General features: G+C 41.1%; 2 protein-coding genes across 2 annotated transcripts in view; both read right to left on the reverse strand.

Annotated features, from left to right (window-relative positions):
• Nucleotides 1–23,744, reverse strand: part of gpc5c (glypican 5c) — a 98,177-nt gene that overhangs the window by 35,554 nt on the left and 38,879 nt on the right. Inside the window, exons 4-6 of the mRNA XM_053330010.1 lie at nucleotides 22,823–22,986; nucleotides 21,867–21,923; nucleotides 21,041–21,163 (exon numbers count right to left, since the gene is read on the reverse strand). Coding sequence (XP_053185985.1) covers nucleotides 21,041–21,163; nucleotides 21,867–21,923; nucleotides 22,823–22,986 — 344 coding nt within the window. The remainder of the gene's footprint in view (nucleotides 1–21,040; nucleotides 21,164–21,866; nucleotides 21,924–22,822; nucleotides 22,987–23,744) is intronic.
• Nucleotides 1–23,744, reverse strand: part of rc3h1b (ring finger and CCCH-type domains 1b) — a 251,292-nt gene that overhangs the window by 11,066 nt on the left and 216,482 nt on the right. The gene's annotated exons all lie outside the window — the stretch shown is intronic.

Raw genomic sequence — 23,744 nt, forward strand, 5'->3', positions numbered from 1 at the left:
TCTGCTGCTACACATTACTTTGCATCCGGTTCTTGTTTATTTCTTCTTCCCTTCTTCAATCGCTTGATTCACTTTAGTGTATTTGCAAAGTCAATTCCCCCAAGCCCCACCCCAAGGCAAAGACACAAACCACTGACTGCTTTGACAGCAATTGAAGCTCTTAATTGCCTACAGCTCTGAATCTTCTCTTTTCAAGATGGAAACAATCGATAGCTTTTGGACTTTCAACTCCCCTCCTTTGACATAAAAGATTAATTGAAGAATCAAACAGCTCCCTAAGCAGTGGTTTGAAGTGGAGGGCTTGTGTGCTCCGGAGTGTGTGCGTGTCTGTCTCCAGACTTGGCTTGGGATAACAGTGTTGGCGCGGAAATGAGCTCATCAGATGGGATGCTAATGAAAGAGAAGTGTCAGTGTGAGTCTTGCAGTGTATTAGGCATGGAACATTTCATTGCACGGTATGTTTGATATTACATAGGGGATGTGACAACGGAGACAGCAGGACATCCCAGGGTTGCATACGTGATAGACAGACAATTAATGCTGCAAACTTCTGGACAGATCTGGAGCAGACATCAGATGTTATGATAAGACTACTGCCAATCACAATAACATACCGTTTCAAATAGGTCTCACGATAATCCTACAGTGTGTTCTAACAAATTAGAGCAGAAGACTCTAAAAAGAAAAAGAAAAGACTGCATCACCCAAATAATCGTTCTCTCTCTTGTGTGGCTAATACATCAATACCAGCTTTCTACAATCAACAGGACCTCCTCTCCTCTGGTGGTCTCATGCATTCAACCTCAACAAACATTAAAAATTACTACCTACACATGTATAGCCTCTGACTCATAGCTCTCCGACTCCTTCTCTATGGAACTGACTCATTCCACTGTGAATACCCAATTGATGCTTTCCTAAAGGCAGCTTTGTCTGTTCTAGTCATTCCCTCTGCCTAGAGCACAGACTAGCAGTGACCTCCACTCCCTGATGTTGACCGCAAGCTGAACTGTCTTGATCTGTCGAAGGCCTGCAGGAATGTACACAGATTTTAAGTCAGAAAATACAAATTCAATATTAATCTCTTGAAGTGCACAGGGAGATAACAGCGAAGAAAAACATTTTTTAATGTGCTCATGTGCTTGAACATTTCTGTTTGCATGGTCAAAATAGCAGCGCTATAACATGAATAATAACATTTCAAGGATGTGTCAACATTTGATGAGGGGTATAGAGATAGCTACTTAATGCCAGAGTGAGGGGGCGTCTAGTAGATTGGCCCTAGGTAAAGTAGATTCTGGTTGTCTTTCATCGGAGCTCAGTTCTTGGCTGATCACCAAGGTCTGGTTGGAAGACTTATAAGCCCATAACAGTCCTGAGGGAATCAATTAGCTAGAAATTTTGTATGTATGTGTGTTTGTTTTTTAAGTACAGGTAAGGGTCATATTTGCATTTCTACATACATGCCTGTCTCTCCATAAAACTACAACTAGATTCTGTCTTGTACTTCTTCTGAGCAGAGCTTATTTTCTAAACCTCCCAAAGTCGAACATACAGCACCATAATTACTGAAGTCTTACAAGGAGATCGAAAGAGACTATAAAATAAACATGCGGCAGGTATACTTGTTAGATCCTAATTGAATTATTTGCTTAATTGCATTCATGCTGCAAACTGTACAGATCTCTGCCAGGATTCAAATGGTTAATGGGATTATCTGCTGCTATCTGCCAATGAGAGAACTGTTTGTACATCATCTTGAAGATGATAAAAAGGGGGTTTTGTTGATATTCCTGATGTTCTTCAAAATTCACATCAGAATTAAACAGCATATTAAGGTAACACTGTATGCTCATGGCTTGACATTTCCTGTCAGGAATTTTAATTTCGTACACAGTTTATGTGAATCTTTGCCCCTGTAATCACAATCAATTTTTTTTTTTTTTGATTAGTTGTAAAGCAGAACATTTATTGGATCAATGCTTTGATGCAATGTATCATTTTGTCCTCCAAGTTGTAGATATACTGAACTTGTATTGTGTTGCATAAAGATTGTTATATTTGTTGAATTTATATCAAAGCACTAATTTATGTGTACCCCAGGAAGACTAGCACCCACTTTCTAAATCTCTTGACAACAATGACAGCTGAATGAATACCAGAACACTGTGTGCATATGTACAGCATGTGTAAATTGCCATTACAATTAAAAAGCCACTAGTCTGTTTATTTGTTGGATCAATATTACTACAGCTCATTTTGCCTTGCCAACATATAAGACATTGAACATATTTCAGTTTGCTTTAATGATCACATCTTTGTATGTAAACTGATCTGGATGAATGATTTCTCTGGAAAAGAAAATGCTGGGATGAAAGCAAACCGTGGAGGAGAAAAGTGTTAATGAGTAATGATTGAAAGAAGATGTGAGGTTGTGTGTGAGAGGGTGTGTATTTATGTGTCTGTGGGTGGATCTATTTTTGAGAAGGAGGAGGATGCTGGTTGTACTACTGTCAGGGTAAACAGCAAATTGTTGGTTCATTGTGAGTAAAAAAGCCTCTCTCCACCCTCCCAGCTGTTGTGGGTATACATGGTTAAACATGTGTCGAGTTATTCCCAAAGAAGTCCTAAGATTATTACCATTAATATTACCAAAAATAACTGAATATTACTGCATATGTGGAACACTTAGTAAAATTGTGAACAGTGCTGACGTCAAGGAGACAGCAACTGCCATAGAGTTTTAAAATAGATCCCTCTTTTTGAGGTCTACTGTGAATATTTTAAGAGCATGTGTTCAGTCCGCCCTCTGTCAAAAAATAAATGGAAAGTAAGCATACACCATGAAAATATGTTCTATTCTCTCTCTGTTCTCTCTTTCACTCATAGAAGTACAACAAACATGTTTACACATAAACAAAGACAAAGACTTACCATATGCTTTAGTAACAAAACAAGAGCTTTACAAAGAATGCTCTGTACTGAATACAGAATTAAAGACATCATCAGATGAAGAGATGCACTAATATATTTTTGTAGCCAATACTAACATCACATTATACTACCAACATTGTTTAATTCCAGTAACGGAACCGAACAGGATATTTTCAGTTATACCTTTCTTAAGACTGTTTTGAATTTGACAGTTTTATCAAGTGACCTATGTTCACATAAGATGAAAACACATATATGTCACATATACATATATTTATGTATATCTGTATATATGTCACATATACATATATATATACTGTAATAAGCCCATAATATCCTAAAATACAGCATTACAGCTTTGTCTCCCTGCCCACTGAAACAAGAGGACCTAAAGTCACGAGTGAGGCCTGCAGTGAAAGCAAGGGAGGGGTTGAGTAGATGTTTGTAGCCAGCTAACTTTACGAGCATGGCTTGGACATGTTGAAATACTCTGAACAGGAGGTTTTGTTCTGAAAGGCCAGACTGTTCTCACACGCTGTGAGCTTAGCAGCCATTCACTCTACTAACACTACACACATTAACAGGCAACTGGTCAAATGCCTCTTTGCAAACATTTAATCAGCATGACATATGTGCACATACTGTCTCTTGGATGGTAAACATGAACATGTGCAAACACATGCAAATGTTGCACAAGCATATGCCCAGTAATGCAATGTTAATATACAGTACTGTATAACCACAGAACTCTTGCCTGCTACAAACCCCTTCAACCCACAGCTTGTTGTTCCGAATGATTGACTTGTTTCCAACAATAAACACAGTGAAGATAAATATTTTATACATCAAACTATAAACAAAATGAAGCACAGGAAAAATCTGTGGTAGCTCTTACAAAAGATGTCCAAATGCCTGACAGCTTGCAATGCTTCAAAGACAACTTTATTAGCATGGAAATACTCAGATCATAAAATGCGCAAGGAGACACAGCAAGCAAATCAGGAGAGGTCATCTGTAGGGCAGGCAAGCTCAAACAGTGTCCTTTTCTTTTTATGCTCTAGTTCTCTCTCATCCAACCCACCCTTCACCCCCCAACACCACCTATTATTTTGCGTTCTTAAATAATCTTAAAAAAGTCTTCAGATAAAGTCACCTTTCTTCTTCTTGATATTACCACCGCAAACTATAAAGTATTAAATCCAGCACTTCTCTCTCATCTTGTTGCTGTCTTTTGTAATCCAGCTGGTTACCACATGAACATGCTAAACACCACCAGTAGCTGCAGTCTCTTGGAAGTCTCGGCAGTACCTGGGGCATGCAGTCTTGGCTTAATTTTACTCTCACTCTATTCCCACCAGGTCTGTTTTTCCCTCTCTTTATCTGCCTCCTCTTCTCCTATCTCTTGACCTCACCTCTTCCTTGTTCCAGCTGGCAGCTTCAGGATTGGGAAATGAAACAGTTCTGTGGCCAGTCTTGTCCCAGTGAGACACCAACCTAATGGATGTTCAGAAACACTTTGACACTTTGGATAATGAGGCTGACTTTGAGAGAAGTTATCCCAAGTTCAAGTACTAGAAAAACTCAAAATAGGTTGTTCAAAAAACCTGAAACTGTTCTGTTTCTTGATTTTCGGTTTCCACTGTTGAGAGTGAAACTTTTTGCAGTTTCAAGGTAAGAGACTTGAAATTCTTTGTCCAAATTTCGTGAATCTCCCAGTTAATTTGTTTAAGAGCTGAGTCAATGGTGCCATGTGATTTTGTAGACCTGGCCAGTAGCCCAGTGAGCTCTCTGTCATGGTTCTTTTCAGTCTGGCAAGCTGCTATATTGAGTGATGAGTCAGAGATGTAAGCAGAGTCAGCCTGGGTCAGAAATATAAAGAGCGGCACAGGCGCCACAGTCATGTTGGCAACTCCAAACAAGATCAACGACACAGTCAGCTGCTGAGCCCAGAAATCTCTTCTGTCCAGAAGTTAGTTAGAGATTGTTTTGATGATTTCATACCTTCCAACCGCTCCTTTTGCATGGGAAGTGTCTGCGTGACTAATCATGAGATACTGTGGTACTCTTTAAACTTGTTTTTCCCTCGATACTAATTCATCTTTGGTTCACCAAACTGTTTCTGTCTTTAGATGGGACTGTTCAAGTCAAAGATTCTCAGTCAATATCAGTTCCATGGCTTTAACTTAATCTTTCAATATCTTTAACTAAAGAAGTAGTTTCTAACCTTTTTGACCTGTGATCAGTTCAAAGAGCATTTTTTTCCATTCTGAGATTTTCAAGGGGTACAATTCATAGTTGAGTCTGAAAAAAGTTTTGGGGAAAAATTATGCAGGAGTTGTATTAATGGGGAGTGGGGGTAGGGGTCCTACACACGTACATAAACAATCCACAGGTTATTAACTATGGTTACCCTAACCACAGGGTTATGTCCCTTCAGCCAAGATCAAACAAGTGTGCCCAGGAGCTTTACATTAAAGAATCTTTACAGTTTTTGTCTTGGACTTCACCTGAGGCATGACACCTGTGCATAGCTGGTGGTATATATGTCTTTTCTGGCACTGTGGAGTAGTGAAATATGGCTGTTTATGGCTGTGTGGCTGGGTTGGAATTACACACCACTATGTTGGTCTCAACTGCTCTGCCACTTCTTAAGAGGTCCCTGGGTGATTTTACCAAGACCAGGATGGTTTATTGAGTGGTTGCACTGTAACAGCTATATGGTTGAAGCTCCAATGGCTCAAATTACTCACGGTTATTACACACTGAAAGCTTGTCCTCTACAGTGCAATAAAAGGTGTTACTGCACTTATGAATGGCTCCCTTCATACCATCTGTTTGTTTTCTGTATTGTTTTTTTAATGGTATCAAATACATGCACACAACTGTTATTGGGTTAAGTTTCAAATCAATATTTCTGCACACCATTAGCATGGTATAATCTCTTCCACTGAGTGCTCCAGAAATCTAGATTTCATACACAATAATTACATTCACATTTCCTTTCATTTGTATCATGCACATTTTTCTTTTGTCAAGTGACCAGAGCTCTATGTTGTTGGCAAAAAGCAAAGCAGCCTATCTGTTTACTTGTTTGTTTGTGTAATCAGCAGGGTAGCTGTTGACTGGATGTATTATCAGATTTTTGGGTGGATGAAGATGAAAGCAGACCCCAGGCCTCTCTGTGCCACTAGACCATGGTCTATTGGAGATGCGGCCCACTGCTAATAGCAAGCTGGAACTCTCTTGAGAATTGGGATTTCCAATCTGCTCAGTGCCAAATTAATTTAAAAAAAAAGAAAAATGCAGCGGAATTTCCAGTGAGGGCCTGTAGCACTGAGGTTACATTTATACTTCCTGGATACATCTGGCCTAAATATTTAAATATAGATATTGCCCCAGTATTTGTTTGTGGTCAAAGACCAGGTCAGCTGTAGGCTACCTCAACAAGTACTCTGTCTTTTGGGTTGATCCCAAGTCTAGCCCTGTCTTGGTATGCTCTCTAGGCCACTCTGACCTGGACCAACCCTGAGGTGCAAAAGGGAGGGCCAACACACAGTGAGTGTAAAGAGAGGAAAAACAAAGATGGGAAAATGATGTATGACTAGGCACAGTATTCACTTAGCATGCACATACACTTACAGGTAATGACACATTGTGATTACCTTGTACACAGGAGGCGTTTAATAATCATCATTATGGCTATTCTATCTGTCTATTTCTAATTCTGTCTGCAGGCTAGGTGATGTCTACAATATCTAGTTTGGCTCATCATTAGTCCATTACCCTACACACTGGAAAGCATGTTTCATTTCAATGCTACTCCAGGCTAATGAACAAGTATTGATTTATCTAACAATCATAGCAACTGCAAAGAGCTGAATTAATTTGGTGTAAGTGACCTGCTCTTGGCCACAAACTGCTACTGGTTTCACTTTATTACTTGCATTCTCTCAAACCATCTCTCCCTTTTGCTCTCATCCTTGTGGCTGTGTAAGCAAATCTTGACATTAGCAAACCAAACCTTGCAGCTCAGTGTAATGAACATACTTTCAAGCTCTCTGTGAGGGCATCAGATCCAACATGTATTGTAAGTACTTAGTGCTGCCTAAACACACTGATATGATGTTGAAGGTCTAGTGTCACGCAGAAGAAATACAAATTGCAGCAATATGCAATTTGTATTACATTTCTACACAGTACAGATTTCAAACTTAGCTGCTGGTCTGACTGTCTAGCAAAATATGCTTCCACACTGCACCCATGTGGCCAATATTATGTGGTGAAAGCATGCAGCAGTCATTGTTTGAGGCATCCGGTCATTCTGAGCTTGCATTTTAGGGAATGAACATACATTTGTAATAAAATGGTATTACAAGCTTTTCTGTTAGTCTTATACAAAGTCAAAGAGTATCACTAAACCTCTCTCATAATCTCTTCAATGGTCTTGTACATTTTGTGCATAGCCTGGGGCATTGAGACTGGTTGCTGTTGAGCATACACAACCCTGAGCCGGGGTTAGGTTTTTTAAAACGTTTTTAATTCTATTCAATTAAATGCAATCCAATCAAATCAGTTTAGTCATAACCCTACTTATAGAATTGTTATGTGATATCAAGAATGAACTCAATGACCTTTCCCATTACAAAGTGAGAGAGAGCCCTTTCCCCACACACCTTCTCCCCTCCTCTTAACCAACTACAAATCAGTGTGGCTACTTTGTCACATGGTACAACATGAAGACCCTAAGGGTCCATTTATGCTCAACAGACATACGAAAATGTATACGTCCGTTTCAAACGATGTTATCGTTGCTGCTCACATACTTCCATGCGTCCTTTATGTTGGCATGGATGTTAACCAATACATCCACCAGGGGGCAGCACAGACTCAAAAGTTTATGACAACAACAAACTCAAAAATAAACATGGCGACTGTGGAGGAGATATTCATAACGTACATCTTGCATAAAAGACAAAAACGATATGTTTAAAGTTTCTAACCAACTCGCACAACCTTTCCTCAGAAAGTTCCGCCATTGTTATTTCTTCTTCGTGTCTCACTAGAGCTACGTATCGAGTAGTGACAGCAACACTGCCCCCACGGTTTCCGGCGGTACTGCTCCGTTTGGTCTGTTTCCGTAAGCTTTATGGAAACGTGCAGAAATACGGACGAAATGAACACAGAGCACGGACAGAAGGCTCTGTCCGTATCCGTATCCATATTTAACGTTGAGCATAAATGGGCCTTAAAAAGAGCTTAAAGGATCACTGTGTAGAATTTAGTGACATCTAGCAGTGAGGTTGCAGATAGCAAGTAACTGAATAGTCTCCCTCCCCTCCCCTCCCCTTGCAAGCGTGTAGGAGAACCTATGGTGGCCACGAAGGCCCTCTCTAGAGCCCGTGTTTGGTTTTTCCATTCTGGCCTTCTATAGGAACATGGTGGTGCAATGTGGTGGGCTACGTGGAAGAGGACATGCTCCCTATGTAGATATAATGGGCTCATTCTAAGGAAACAAAAAAAACAACAATTCTTATTTTCAGCAGACTATACACTACTTAAGACATACTTATGAATATTATATTTCATGTTTGCCAAGTCTGTTCCGCTAGAAGCCACTAAATTCTACATACTACATCTTTAAATAGTGCAAAACAGAAAAATGTGTAGATACAGTATGGCGATAGCATTTAAAACCTCAATAGTCTCTGGTGGCAGTTACATAGATTACAACGCTAATTGACCCGTGGTTTGCTTTGAGGCCATTCCCAGGCCTGACTGTCCAGGCTGGGTCTGTCACTGGGTGTAACTGTTCCCCACCTCTGTATGTCGCCTGCTTCTATGTACCAGCAGACTTACTGTGGGCTGAGTCAACAGACCACACAGACCTCTGGGAAAACACTATGCAGCTCCATTAGATTGGAGGAACAAGAAAGACATGTCCATCTTGCCCACACACGTAAATAACAGGCAGACAAGCATCATTTCCTGACAAAGACAATGATTTCTCTGTTGAGCATATGCCATCACACACTCACTCACCCACTTTCTCCTCTCTGCACTCCTCAAAAACATGCAGAAATAGCCACATCTGTGTTTCAATTTGCAGATTTAATTACACTGGTATGTCTTCAAAATGTAAATAAATTCTACCAATGATTCTTAATTTCAAAATATCTTAAGTTAGAAGAAGATGTTTAGTCTTCTGACACTGTTTGCAGTAAGTGTGGCTCACGGCGTACCCATTGCTAGTGTTGAATTAAATAACTGTTAACCCTTTTTAGATCTAACTCTAAAAGTGAGTGCCTGGACATGATAAACCTTTGTTTCTGTAAAATATATTATAGATAGTGATATACTGTGCTATCATCACATGCTAAATGTCTTTTTTAAAATACACACACTGTCATTGTCAATTTATATAATTTACTGAACCTATAACTTCTAAGTATACAAATCGGGTTTGCTCTACACAAAATTGCATTTCACGTTTCACTCGACTGCACTGATTTCTCAAACACTATGAAACGTGTTCAAAGTGATTAAGCACTTACCTACCTCAATAACACTGACTTCCCAGCAGGTGGCAGCATTAACCAATTTACATTCCACAAAGTTCCACCAGACAACTCACTAATTTCAAGGACAGTGTGTGTAAAGTATGAATCACTGTAAGAACAAATTGTGAAAAGATGTAAAGTTAGAGAAAATCAGACAAAAGAGCAAAACAATTGCAAAAAAGAAAAAGACATGACAAGAAGCAGACCTTGAGCAATTAATCTATCCCCTCTTCAAGCCACATGCCAACATGCCGAGGAGGGCATGAATGGCTGAGGTTAGACGTCTGGAGGGAACTGGAGGGGCAGTTGGTGTGTGGAAGGCAGACAAGGGCAGGCAGGGGCAGAGCCAGGACAGTAAACTATGCCCCAGAGTGCAGACGGGTGGAGTGGACTATGATCCTCTGGTGTGGTGCGACCACCTGTTTGCCTGTATGTCTGCCTGTCTGATCCAGGCCAGAATGGCATGATCTAGTGCTTAAGGGCTGACAGCTCAAGTGTAAACTAAAAGCCAGTCAAAGGGTTCACTTTGGAAAAAGCTGAATATACGTTACCTCATGATTTTAGTTACTTTTTTTTTTACATCTGTATGTAATAGCTGGTTTTGCAATCACAGAGTGGTTCAGTGTGTAAAAAGTGTTTCATAAACACAGACAAACAGAGACAGAGAGGGGTGTAATGTCACATCTGGACTTTACTTTATGCTGCATGTGTAACCAAACAGCACTCGGTGCAAACAGGCCAATTTTAACTCAAACATACAGTACATTTCATGAAAGGGAACAGATACAGGCATCAACATACTCAGACATTCACACACAGAGTAGACAGGGCTTATGGGGGTGTTGAGTGAAGGGGTCAAGGATCAGACTATCTTCACTGCTCTAAAGCGTATGTCCGAGCACATAGGGCACACACAGATAATCATCCAGCACATGAATTATGCCTCATCTAGAATCAGGGTGTAGGCATTACCCCCACACACTCACACACAAAAAGAGGCAGGTCTGACACACTCACTGAGATGGACATTAGAGAGCACATTGTACAACATAAAATAAATACACAGGCAGCTCTATCTACAGCTACCTGACACCAGAATGACATATGTAGGAATACATACTGCAATGTTGTGCAAACTACTGTTAAGGTCATGGAGTGCGGAGGAGTAACTGCAATACAGATGAAGAAGAAGGGCAAAGGTTAGGGAGCTATTATCCAAATGAAGTCAGATGGTAGCATTGACAAACACATGGATAAAATGGCTTTCTTGGCAGAAATCCCAGCCATAACTATCATGTTTGTCATGATTAGGCGTATCTGTCAATCAGCCACAGGTTGGAAATTGGACACATCATCATAAGTCAGTCAGAAAGTGGAATTGGAGAAGTCCAGGTTTGGGTTAAGAGGCTTAAGAGGCGTAGCTGAGTAAATATTTCCCAAGAGCCCAAAGTCAATGAAAGTCTTTTCAGCATTTTCTATACACTATTCTGTTCCAAAAAGCTGCAAAGCTTCCATTGTGAATTTCTGATTTTGCCTGGCTTAAATTCAAAAGCAGATTATTTTGAATTGGTGATAAAAAATAAAGTTATAGGAAAATCATATTCTTAAAAGTGTTTTAGTGTGTTGGTGGCCATTCCATTGCCTCTAGAATCTATCAGCAAAATTCCCTACTGTTTCTTTGCCTTGTATTCTCTTCCTCATTTCCTGTTTCAAATCTGAAGAGTTTCATTTTTCACAAGAGCATGAGTTTCAAAAGATGTACCACTGCTCTCTCCTTAGTGTTGCCTTTGATGAACAAAACCACAATGTTTAATTGGATTTTTAATTTGAGTTTTCATATATTGTCATTTTGTGGCGCTCAGCAACAGGTTAGTTTTGCCAAACAAACTGTGGCAACAGCACTTACACTTTTTACTGTCAAATTAGCTACACTCATATTTTTTATTGTTATTGCTACAGGCTTGGGTGCATGTGACATGTAAAAAAGATAACTGGTATGAATAAATTGTCAAAATAATGTTTGTGGAGGGTCTACACGCTTCCTAAGTGACCAACGCTCAACACTGTACCTGAATGCGTCCTGTGGAGATACACAGACAGAGCACAACCTGCTGCTGCTCTAATAAACGTGGTGCTCATACTATACTTTCTTTGTAGACACAGTGTCAGATTGTCTCAAGTGTTCCTACAGTTACACAGCACTGTTTAGATACATATAAAAGACACATATGGTGCGTGTCTACATCATACAGGAACAAATATAGTAATTTCCTCCAAGCCATCATGCCAGATATTTTATTACATGACTATTTTGGTATACACATTTACCCGTCACTGTGGTGGATAGCCTTCTGAGATTTATTCACCTAACAGAAAATCTACCACATTTGGCGCTTGGTGGGTGTTAATTTCGGACCCTGTGTTTGTTTCTCTGTGTCAGCTGCAAAATGCATGCACATTTACTCCATTCATTAATGGACTCTTGTTGAATCAATCAGTATAAATTGGATGCTTATTCATTCATGTGCATTCATGTAGTATCTCAGTTCCACCCACACTTCAGGGAAGCATCCTATTCCACCACCTGGTGTTCAGCTGCTCTGGCTTAATGATGTCTCTGTTACCTGCACCACTGTGCATGAAGACTAACCAGCCACTATTGTCTGACATTAACGACAATGCATTTATTTTTGTACTGTGTGCTGAGGTCATTTGGTCACAATATTATCTCTGACATATTCAATTTGTTTTACAAAATCGCATTGCCCAAATCTGGTGTGCCTTGACAGTGGGCTAAAAGCTAGCCATAGTGCTGCTAAATGGAGTCAATTGTCATCTGCAAATGGTCCAAATCTACAGCCTCAAGATAGCCTAATATGGAGGCCATATATGAGTTGCATTCAGTTCACTTTTGGTTATTCTGTGCATCATAATGCATTTGTAATTACTTGACTGACAACAAGTCAACCATATCATGACTGACTTTTGACTTATATATGCCAATTTTTACACATACATTTGAAACATCAGACTTCGGATCAAGGTTTACGCATCACGAGACTTAAAAAAAATTGGCATGAAAGGAAAAGTTATCTCTTGGGTATAAATATTATCCTGCACTTATAGACTGTTTATATATGCATACATTGGGTAGTTGTTAAGGAATGTGTGTGCATGTGTATGGCAGCAGTGTGAAGTGTATGGATGTATGAAGGTGGGAAGGGGGTGCTAGGCGGGTGCTGGGGGGTGGGGGGGGGGGACTTTCCCTTCATTTTGAAGCTCTTCCGTGCGGAGGCCGCATTCCCAGCACCACTCAGGGGGCTCCAGTGAGCGAGCCATGACACCAAACCCACCCGGAATTCTAGGAACGTTTTCCCTGTGGTTTCAGGTTACCACATACACACATAGAGCACAGATCACAGGCACACACACAACACCCCCCACAGTAGTGTACTGTACTTTTTTGTTTGTACAGAGTCGGTTTTGTTGGCTTTCCCTCTCTCCTCCCATGCCTGCCATTCATTTTAATTTTGAACTCACATCCCCATCCATTGGGTTGGACAACAAACTCATACCAAAAGTCCTTTTCAGATTCTCACTCTGATGGTAGATACCACACCGACACCTTTGACTTGTACACACATACACTCTAAGACTCTATAGAGAATTTTGCCACTACACTTGCTAGAAGCATCAAATTCAGACTTGCAGGTATATGTTGCCTCACACAAAATTTAACCCTATAAACCTCAAATTCATTAAAAACAAACTTACACTTGATGAAGCTGTATCCAACAAAAAAGGATAACAGGTGTCCCTAAAAATAGTCACCATGCAGTGAGGTTCCGCTCTCTGGGTCAGATGCGATCATGCTGTGTGAGTGTGTGCAAGTTTTGTGTATACAGCGTATGCTGTGGCACACATAAATAGTGTGATGGGCTGTAGGGCCATAATCCCGTGACCGCACGGCAGCAAGCTGCGTGTTTGGATCAAAGCAGAGGTTTGAAGGTAGATTCTCTCTGCCTTTGAACAGTGTTAAAGTGCACACAGAACTGAGTGAGTGTGTAAGTGAGTGTGTTACTGATATGGTAAGAGTGAAAGCTGTGATGTCTTTCTCATACCATGGGCAGCATTACTCCAGAACAGGTTTTATTTTTCTTTGTTTTAGCTGTACTAAAATGCACAAATCATATCACATTCCACATTCATCAGGGAGCAAATGTGTTTCGACTCAGATTTTCACTTTCAGAAATCAAAGTCACAAGAGACTTCCAGTACAGAAATCTGATGTATTTCTTAACTTTTGATTTTGTGTTATGTTACCATAAAGTACACAAGAAACTGAAATCACAATACAAAATCCATTAGGAACCAGAGCTCTAATATTGCAACACTGAGATAAGCATCACAGAGTGTGTGCCGAGAAACAGCAAGTACTTCATTGCATACTTGTGGTGTCTTCCAAGAGTAATTTTATGAGAAAAGAGTAAATTGCCTCTAAAATGCAGGATTTGTCCTGGGAGACTCATCATTGTTTTGTTTTACATATAACATTTTAGGCAGTGTGCTGTTTATGCATGCAAGTGCATATAATCAGCACTTCTGACATCAGGAAGACATTTTTTAGGGTATTGACCTCTGTTCACTGGCATGGTGTGTCAGAATGTGTATCAAACTGATACTGAAATGCTCGAGAGGCTTCAGGGAACACATACACACACAACCGTAATATACAGACCCTATTGGCTGGCACCCAGACACGCTAACAGTGAGGACTTCAAACAGGCTCATAGAGGCAATTAAGCCATAAAGACAGAGGGCTCTCCTAAAGCCACTGCTTCCTGCTACCACTGACCTACATCCCTATTTTGTTTTCCTTCCTTCATCCATCCATCAGTTCATCTCTCCTTCTATCCATTGTTTTCTCATCCACGCTTCCCCTCCCCCCTCCCCAGCATGTCTATCCTTCCATTTTTCATCCTTCTCTCCTCCTATGAGTTTGATGCCATGCCAGTGGGTAAGCACAGAGGTTGGTGAGTGCACTATGTCTAGCTCGTCCAGTAGGACCTGCTCCAATAAAGCATGCCAGTCTATTGTGGCACTTTAATTATATTAGTTCAACCCACTCCACTGGCTGGGCATGCAGCAGAAGAGAGAAGCTGTAAAACTGTGTCCCTTCTATAAAAGTAATGATAGAAAGACTCAATGGAGCTTGATGGAAATTTCACAAACATGCAATGTTCACAAGGCGCACCATAAAACCAAAACTTGAGGAGGCTGAAACACATAAACACTCCTCACTCAAAGGCCTACACTGGCAAATAATTAGTGCAGTGAAGCCAACAAAATAACATTTGCTTACACACCATCTACACAAAGTATCTTCTAACACTTTCCTTGCCTCAATTTCTTGTGCACAGCTACAGATTTGGAAATAACATACAACAAACTCCTAGACGAGAGAACAAATAACTCACAGTTACTGTAATATGATCACTGTTGTTTTCTCTTTCTCTCAAATGCACACACACATGAACACGCGCAACACAAAGATGCATACCCAAAGAGAGAGAAATGTTTAAGCAATGTAACAGTGTAGTGCAGGTCATGCTGAGGTCCCAGGCAGCAGCTCAGGGTTATGGGAAAGGGATGGGCCAATGAATCAGAGTTACAGAGAAATAGAAGAGGGGGATTGTGGGAGGGAGAGAAAGGACTAGTGGTTTGATGCAGACATCAAATGCAAATGGCAGAGGTGAAAGGGTAACAAGAGAAAAAAAGAGAATATGTCTATATGTCTATATTTCCAAACCTCTTGAATACTTCCTCTCTGATGTCAAGTGGTTTCATGACTCTACCACCATTTCATCATATCTGTTCAATAACTTTTGATACAATGCACAGCATGGATACCCAACAGACAAACACAAGCCCTCCACCATGCATTACAACACACAGGCTCAAATCAGGGCCTGTCCTTCCTCTGCATTTGGGAATTAGTGAATTGTCCCTCCTGCTCGAGTTTCATTGTCTAATTCTCTCACATTTTACGAACTGAGCTCCTCTTTCCCTAGAGACCGACACAAAGAAGGCATGGAAGACAAAAAAAAACAATGACTTGAGACTGGAAAAAGTAGAGGAAGTGATTGAGAGTGTGAGGGGTAAGGGCTTCGCCCGGTAGAGCGCTCTCCGTGCTTCTCCCTGCCCTAACAGAATGGATTCCAGATGTCAAAATGATAAACAAATGGATTGTCATAACCTTATAAAAATGCAAGGCATTCATAAGCACTCACACTGCTGCATTGTCTGTTCTCCATTCCCTAGTGCTAATCCAAAAATTTGAGATCTTCCCTGAAAGTCTGTGTAAAGGAATATCAGAGATTTATTTTTAAACACAATATATTGTGTCTAAATATTTGTTAGAAAATAATTGCTAGAAACATGTGAAAAGACTTTGAGCTATGTAGTACTAAACTGTGGAGTTAGAGCATTAAACTGCTTTTTACCATATCTGTGTTCTATATTCTTTGGGCAGGCCTGAAATGCTGGTTTGATGACGTAGGGGGGTTACCAGCATGATCCTTCCCAACTATATAAACACTAGAGTGCATATACCAATAGTAATTATTTTTGGCCCCAATGAAACCGACAATGACCTTTCAGAAAAATTGAAAAAAAGGACAACGATTTAACACAAAAATGATTAGTGATGGATTGCTTGTTAACTAGTCATTACAGTTACATTTTTACATAAAAAGTCCACATTTACCCACAAAATATGTACTGAATTAAACAGTGGCTCCGAAAATTACTATATTTTGAAATATCACCCATGTTTCTTTCTTTACACCTAGACTAGTTTAAATTGTGTATTTTTATGGGGGAGTTTGGTGTGAGTGTTGCCTTGAAGGTAATTTTATATACCTGCAGACTTTTTTAATAGTTCAAATTTGGGTGGGTGGTTAATGACAGACTGAGAACATATATTTATCTCCATTATATCCATCTGTTGCTTTACAGATGTAAATGTATGCAAGCAAATGCAAAACACATCCACATGTGTACATTGACATATTTTTTGTACCAAAGGGGCTCAGTGTTGATTATAGAACAAATGGATATTACAAATATAGTGTATTAAATACAAATAAAATAAAAATGCACAACTTTTTCAGATTGGGGGGGGGGGTTCAGAAAATGTTGATTAAGTGCCAGGGTCCATCTAAATCATTTCTTAACACAAGTGTATATGTAGCATAGGGAAAATTCAAACAGCAAGACTACTGTCATATCCACACCTGTAGTCTGTGTTTTTCCCCTCCCTCCCTTGTGTGTCATTCTCTCTCCCAGGGGCAGGTCCCAGGCGCAGGCAGCAGCTCCAGGACGCACACCTGGAGCTCATCACCTCATCACCACTCAGTTTAAATACTCCGACTCTCCTGTCATTCTCCGCCAGATTGTTACACTTCTCCATGCAGTAACGCACGTCAGGCCAACCTCTAGTTTGTGTGGGCTTTTTTTAGTGTGTTTTCCCTCGTGCTTACTTTGTATGCATGTGTCCCAGGAATCCTCCAGCTCCTGCTCAGCTCGCTGCTTCCCTGGACCCGCTCCAGTGACTCGCCGCCTGGATCCCCTCCTCGCTTCACGCTCCTCGCCCCAAGCCTCCTCCTTCCCTTCCAACCTACCTTTTCCCCACCAAATAAACCTGTTCGTTGCTCAGCTCTGAGTCTGTGTCCTGGTCCTCTACACCCCCCCCCCCCTCCCCCTGTTCTCTGTTACGCCATTGGTTTAAAATCTTGTGGTAACTCCTTGATGGCTCACATCACTTCATCAAGTAATTCTGAGCCCACAGCAAGACTGAATGTGGTGAAGCCTCCAGGTGCCTGCATGGCCTCACACAACCATACACTTGTGGGTAGATCTACTGTCTTGTCAATCCAGATGATGTTTATGGTTTGCTTCCATACTTGTTGAAGTTTACATTTAGTAGTGGAACTAATCACTGCATACGCTGAATATAAAATAAGATTTGTGCTGTAACTGGTTCATGTGTTCATGAGTCCCAATTCCACTCCAACAACTAGCCATAAATGGATGAAGACACACCGTTAATCATTTTCACATTTTCATATAGATTTGCCACCTGCTCCAAGTTTCACCGATTCTGATGCATCTGCAAACTTTTCCAACAACACTAAAACACTGACCATTGTGCACCATTACACAGCTCTTTATATCCATTACTTCATCACATGTACCTGTAAAGCATGGCAAACAGTGATATCTCAGAAACATAATCAATGATTAGTTAGTAGAGCTCATATATAAACCGGCTTTACAAGGTGTGTCTCAACTGAGGATGAAAAAGAATGTTAACAGCTAAATAAAATATTGCCTTATATGTAAATTAAAAGAATGATCAAATTAATTAATCAGTTTGTGGTGCAACAGCTACAATAAATATACAGTAACTGTCTAATCTAAATAAAGAAAGTGGTCATTTTGGTTTATCTTATCTTTCAAGAAAAGATGGCGCAAAATATTCACACATGTGATGCTGTAAATGTTCAGAGATGTTTGAACACATGCCAACATGCACTTTTAGTTGTAAGTACAACTATTTGCCCCCCACTCGCCCTTCTGTCATCAGATGCTGCATAAAGAGAGGAAGGGAATTTCAGTCCCTGATGCCTTTGATGTACTTTGAAGTATTGTAACATAAAAGTGTGTGTGTGTGTGTGTGTGTGTGTGTGTGTGTGTGTGTGTGTGTGTGTGTGTGTGTGTATGTGTGTGTGTGTGTGTGTGTGTGTGTGTGCGTGCGTATGTGCGTGTGTGTGTGCATGTGTGTGTGTGTGAATGTGTTCTCACATGTGGATGTGTGTCTCTCATGTTTGTCTGCTTGCTTGAGCACATTGTGATTGTGTCTGACTGAGTAACCTCTCCAGCTGTTGAATTGCATATGGATCCCATGTGGATTGATATGCAAGTGTGTGTTTGTGTGTGTGTGTGTGTGTATGTGTCCATTTCCTTATGCTTGTGGGGAAAACCCAACTTGTTCTCAGAGCTTTTGTGTGCCCACCACACAGGGAGTCAGGCTGTGACAGGGACTAACCAAACCAAAGCAGTTAGCAGTTCATTTTTGATCATATAAATGTGTCTTATTCACTGTACACTTTTACTCATCTCCTCTCATATTTTCTCATCTTTGCCTCCCCTTCTCTCATCTTCTTTGCTGTTCTCATACAACTTTCCCAGGCATAGTGTGGATAGTGGCAGTAGTAGTGGCAGCAATGTCCAAGTCTTTCCCATGCAGCCTCATAGGAGGGTCTTTGTTCCCCCTCCTGGCTTTGGGGGTCCCCACGGCAGGGCTATGCCCCACTCCACTGACTCCACAATGGGTCTTTATGCTGCCAAGGCCCCCCACACCTCCGTCACTCCACCATGCTTCCCTCATCAGGGGCACAGGGAGGCACAGAGGGCACCACGGCACCAATACGCCAATTTTTTCATGCCTTGTCCTCTGGCTCTCTCTCTCTCCCTCTTTCTCTAACACATGTCAACTGAGTCAGATACAGTGGAAGAGGTTTGCTGAATAGCCACAAGCCAGTCTGGGTAGTTTATGAGTGGTGCCAAAAGGGTACTGTTTTCTTATTCAACCAAGAACACTTGACACCACAAGCAAAGACCTGGCTCTCACCATAGAGTGTGTGATAACACACCGTTAAAACCCATTAGCACTGTTGTTGAAAATCGGTGCCCTTGATAGTAAAAGTAACACTCACACTCTCTTTCACACACACAGAGAGTAAATAAATGAAGAACTGTTTTTAAATACAGAAAGAGAAGCCATGTCTGGACAAGATTAGCAGAGGATTTCTTGTGTTTTAGGTGTTGAATGGTTGCCTTGCCCTCTGTTTACTTCCTCATATGTTCCTCATCACAGAGCTAGTGTGCACACATTGGCTGCCTACTGTAGGCCTACTTTGTGTGCTGACACACTGTCACAGGCCCGGATAAATGGGTGGTCTACTCAACATGTCTCAGTCATTGGCAGATCCTCTGCATTTTGGGAAGGGCAGGAGAGCGCTGGGCCAGGAAAAGAGGAGAGGAGAGGCAAGGAGAGGCGAGGAGAGGAGAGGAGAGGAGAGGAGAGAAGAGAAGAGAAGATCTAAACTAAAACAATAACAAAAAGCTGTCTAATCTATTCATGACTACCACTGAGGGTAATAAGAAGCTCTTTTTGGTATCCAGGAATCCATCTGTTCATGTGCCTAATGTATTCCCATATACTCATGTAAAGCTTAATGTATGGCTTAATCCAGCAAAACGAACAAGGGCCAAAGGATCTGACAACCACTCCGGGTGGATCATGGGGAAAAGGCATCCATGGACCTCGGTTTTCCTCTTGGCAGTGCCAAGAGACGAGGTTGCCATAGTAATGAAAGTTTAGGGCCACCGCAGAAGAGGGAGAGCATAACCTTGTCATAATTGTGGACTGAGTTTCTAAAGTGAGGAACAGATCCAGCGGGAATCAGTTACAGACTCGCATTGGCTCAGTAATCGGCATCAATTCTCTGTTCTTCTCATGCTGACTGAAAATGCACATAACCACCCGCACACACACACAGAGTAAATACTTCAGTCTCTGAGAGATGCACCCAAAACCATAAGCAGAAGAAGAGTGCCAGGGCCACACCTATAAATCAACACAAAATAAATGTCTCATAATTATAGGTAAGAAACAGAATGGAGTAGAAAGAAAGGCACAAATAGCAATTCATTAAATGACTTTACTACAAAACAGAGGAGAGCCTAGAAAAGTTTTGTCCTTCCTCAATGTGGAGATGGATTTAATGGCTTCCTTATTTTCACATTAATTAACAACAGCCAGCCAGACTAACTCACAGCCACAGCAGTCAGTTCACAGACAAATGCACAAAACATTTTCACAAATCTGAATGTATTCAAAACTCATACCTCTCAAAGCCTGGTATTATACACTAGGTATTAAATCTCAGCTAGAACAGAAATATTTGGCTGTGGGATGAATACAAATCAGAAACCCGTGCCATTTGGATAAAATGAGTTCTCATCTGCAAAATCATGTGCTGCCAAAAAACATGTAGAAGGAATAACTGGCCATGTCAGAAAAGTGTAACAAGGTGCAGTATATTGCCAAATCTTTTCCTCGCTGTATAAGTCAGAATACCTAAATTGATTCATGTTCACTGCTCTTATTAAAACTGAAAAGGACACTGAGTTTTGGGGTTTTTTGACAGCAACTAAATCAAGGGAACATTAAGGAAAGGCATGTTTCAGTTCCAAAATAGCTTTCAGCTGCAACAAAATAAAAAGATCAGATTTGTACAGAAATCTTTGCATCAGATGTTAAGAGTGACAAAAAAGATCACTTGTAGTGTCCAGGTGTAGTGGTGAATCTATTTGTCAAGTACCCTTTAATTTTCAGCATCCTTAGCCCTTTTGACCTGCCACTTCTCTCTACACCTCTTCTCTCTAACCCTCCTGCTCTGTGTATCATCCCATTCTCTTACCTCTCCACCACATCGTCTCCACTCCAGCATGTAGAGTCATCCACTACATTCTCCCCCTCACACAGCATCTCTGGCAATGCTGCAAAGAAGGATTTATAGCGCTGCAGGTACATCAGGAATTCCCTGAGGAGAGACAGACATACGGGTAAGGGCATAGAGCAATTTCAATACATATCACATATCTTTCACCAGCTGTGTTAGAAAACCTACTATTTTTTTAATGCATTGTGTGATTGTGGCATGTCTGGCCACATTTTTAGTGTGGTTGGTGGACACATTTCGCAATATTATACTTTGGTACCATACCACCACCAACAAACTATCTGCATTCTATTTAACAATACATGCATGTGATCACATATGATAATGATGGTGGCTGATGGATACAATGGATGGCTTTCATTGTGACCACTTCACTGAGTCAGCACATTTTCCTCAATTATGCTGTGTGGTAAAGTGCTTGCTTCACCAAATCTAATTTGCTAACACATGTTATCGATATAGACACTGTCATCTCAAGCAAAACAATGGCATAATATTTTGATCAGACACGTATTGTTGCCGCCCATGAGGCAGAGCAAACAACCGGGGTCATTAGAGGTTACGTGCTGATTCAGTGTTGGGAACTACTGTTCAAGAACAACAGAAGATAAGAATATGGATGATTGTGTAAGACATACAAATACAGCAGTCACCCAGAACACAGCAATAATCAACTGTTACATCAAATGTCACCGGTAACTATACCAGTCACAATATGAGCTGGCATTTCTAGATTAAGTGTGTGAGAGTTTGAGATAAATAAGTCCCTTGGGTGCATGCTTACCTAGAGAGTGCTCTCAGACTATGTTTATTGTTCTTGGAGGGTTTCAGGGGGAACGAGCTGGGAATGATGGGAGTTGGAGTCCAGGGGATATTGTTGCAAGCAAGGAGGATGCAAGGAAGTGGAAAGGGGGGTGAGAGAAAGAAAAAAGAAACAAAAGGATGACATGACAGGAAATGTGGGGAAGAGGAAAAAGACACAATCAGTTGACCCTGGAAGAGAGTGATTAATCATGCACATGCAGAGACTGTGCCACCAGAAATAAATCAATAATGTCCCCACACCACACCAACAATTAAAACAGATACTGATATGTAATATGTCAAGTCAGAACAAAAAACACACAAGAAAACATCAGAACGTGTGCAAACAGTTACATAGTCACAGAAAACCCACTGTGTTTACTCTATCGTGTTTCATATTTTTCAGCAGTGAACTACTCTCTTTTAACTTTAGTGTATGCTGCCATGTCTCTGAAGTGGTCATAGCTCACACGTGCTTTGGTTAGGGGTTGGCAGCAGGCAGGAAGCTGGACTGTACTGCCATGAATGGTGGCGGCAGTGCCAGGCAAGACCTGTCAGTTAGGCTGGCATCAGTGCAGTGATTCATGGTTTGGGACAAGGTCAGGCAGGCAATACTGCAAGTGTGTGTTTGTGTGTGTGTGTGTGTGTGTGGGGGGGGGGGGGGGGGGGGGGGCGGCTGTCTGGTGTTCAGAGTTAGTGGTATGGCTGTCTGGGTAAACAGGAAATAGTTGGTCTGTCAGGATTAATCTTACCCCACACTCCCCCTTGCCTGGCACATCACTGCCAGCTGCTGTGGGCATGGGATGGCTGCCTGTCATCTGGTCAGTTTTCATTTAATTTAAATGTACTTACTGACCATCTAGTAGTATAACTAATTAACAAGCAAAAAATATTTATCTTACAAAAAGAAAATAATAATAATTTTTACTTTCTTACCTCCTCAGGTGGGCTAGCTGCTCCAGCCACTGCTCTGGTACAGGTTTGGAGGGAGCTGCAGATGGAAGAGGAGTAGATGAGGTCACAGCTGAGGTTGTGACCTCTGGGCTAGTAGGCGGCATGCCAGTAGGTTTCCCAGTAGACAGGCCACACACCTTCTCCACCTGTGGAGAGCATAGAGCAAACACACACACTCACACCTGTTAAGCTAGGAAAACATATAACAACAGCGGTGGTGGAGCTGCAGGGTGGCTCTCATAAACCACCAATTGACACCTGCACACTTGAAAGCATATGAACACAAATAAATCATTTAAAGGTGAACACTTTATTCATACTGACGCCATCAGTTTAAAATAAAGAATGACTGCATTTCAGTGGAATGACTGCAAGATGAAGAGACGTGAAAAGAGTTATGGAAGAGAAAATTCAGAGTAATGGTAAGACATGGGAAAATGGTTGGTGTAAAAAGAGTGATGTGATGAAATAAAGGGTGTGATGAGTGAGTTATTGCCAGGGGGCTGACAGTAAATGCAGAATGTTCCACTACCTCATGGAGGTTAATGCACATGCTCACAGTTGGTAATGATGGCAAGTATCTCTAGTGGGCTATTAAAGCCAGTAGCAGAAAGGAGGAGACAGTGGGGTCATGAGAATAAAGGGGCGTGTGCTTCAAACTGAGAGGCAAAATCAATGATATCTCATTGGCTTAAAAGCCTCTGCGTAGCATTATTAAGTGGTCCTCAATTAGCCAGAGAGACAGAGTGTAAAGGCTCTTGCATGCTGGACTGAGTAACTCCTTAAACTGATCAATGTATATGTATGTATGGCTTTGCCTGGAGGGATGAGCCATTCCATCGTGTATAGGGACATCCAGCAGGTCTGCATTAATATTTAGAAGCACTACTTATTCATCGCTAAT

Source organism: Scomber japonicus, chromosome 12 (assembly GCF_027409825.1).
Source record: "Scomber japonicus isolate fScoJap1 chromosome 12, fScoJap1.pri, whole genome shotgun sequence".
NCBI classification, from domain to species: Eukaryota; Metazoa; Chordata; class Actinopteri; order Scombriformes; family Scombridae; genus Scomber; species Scomber japonicus.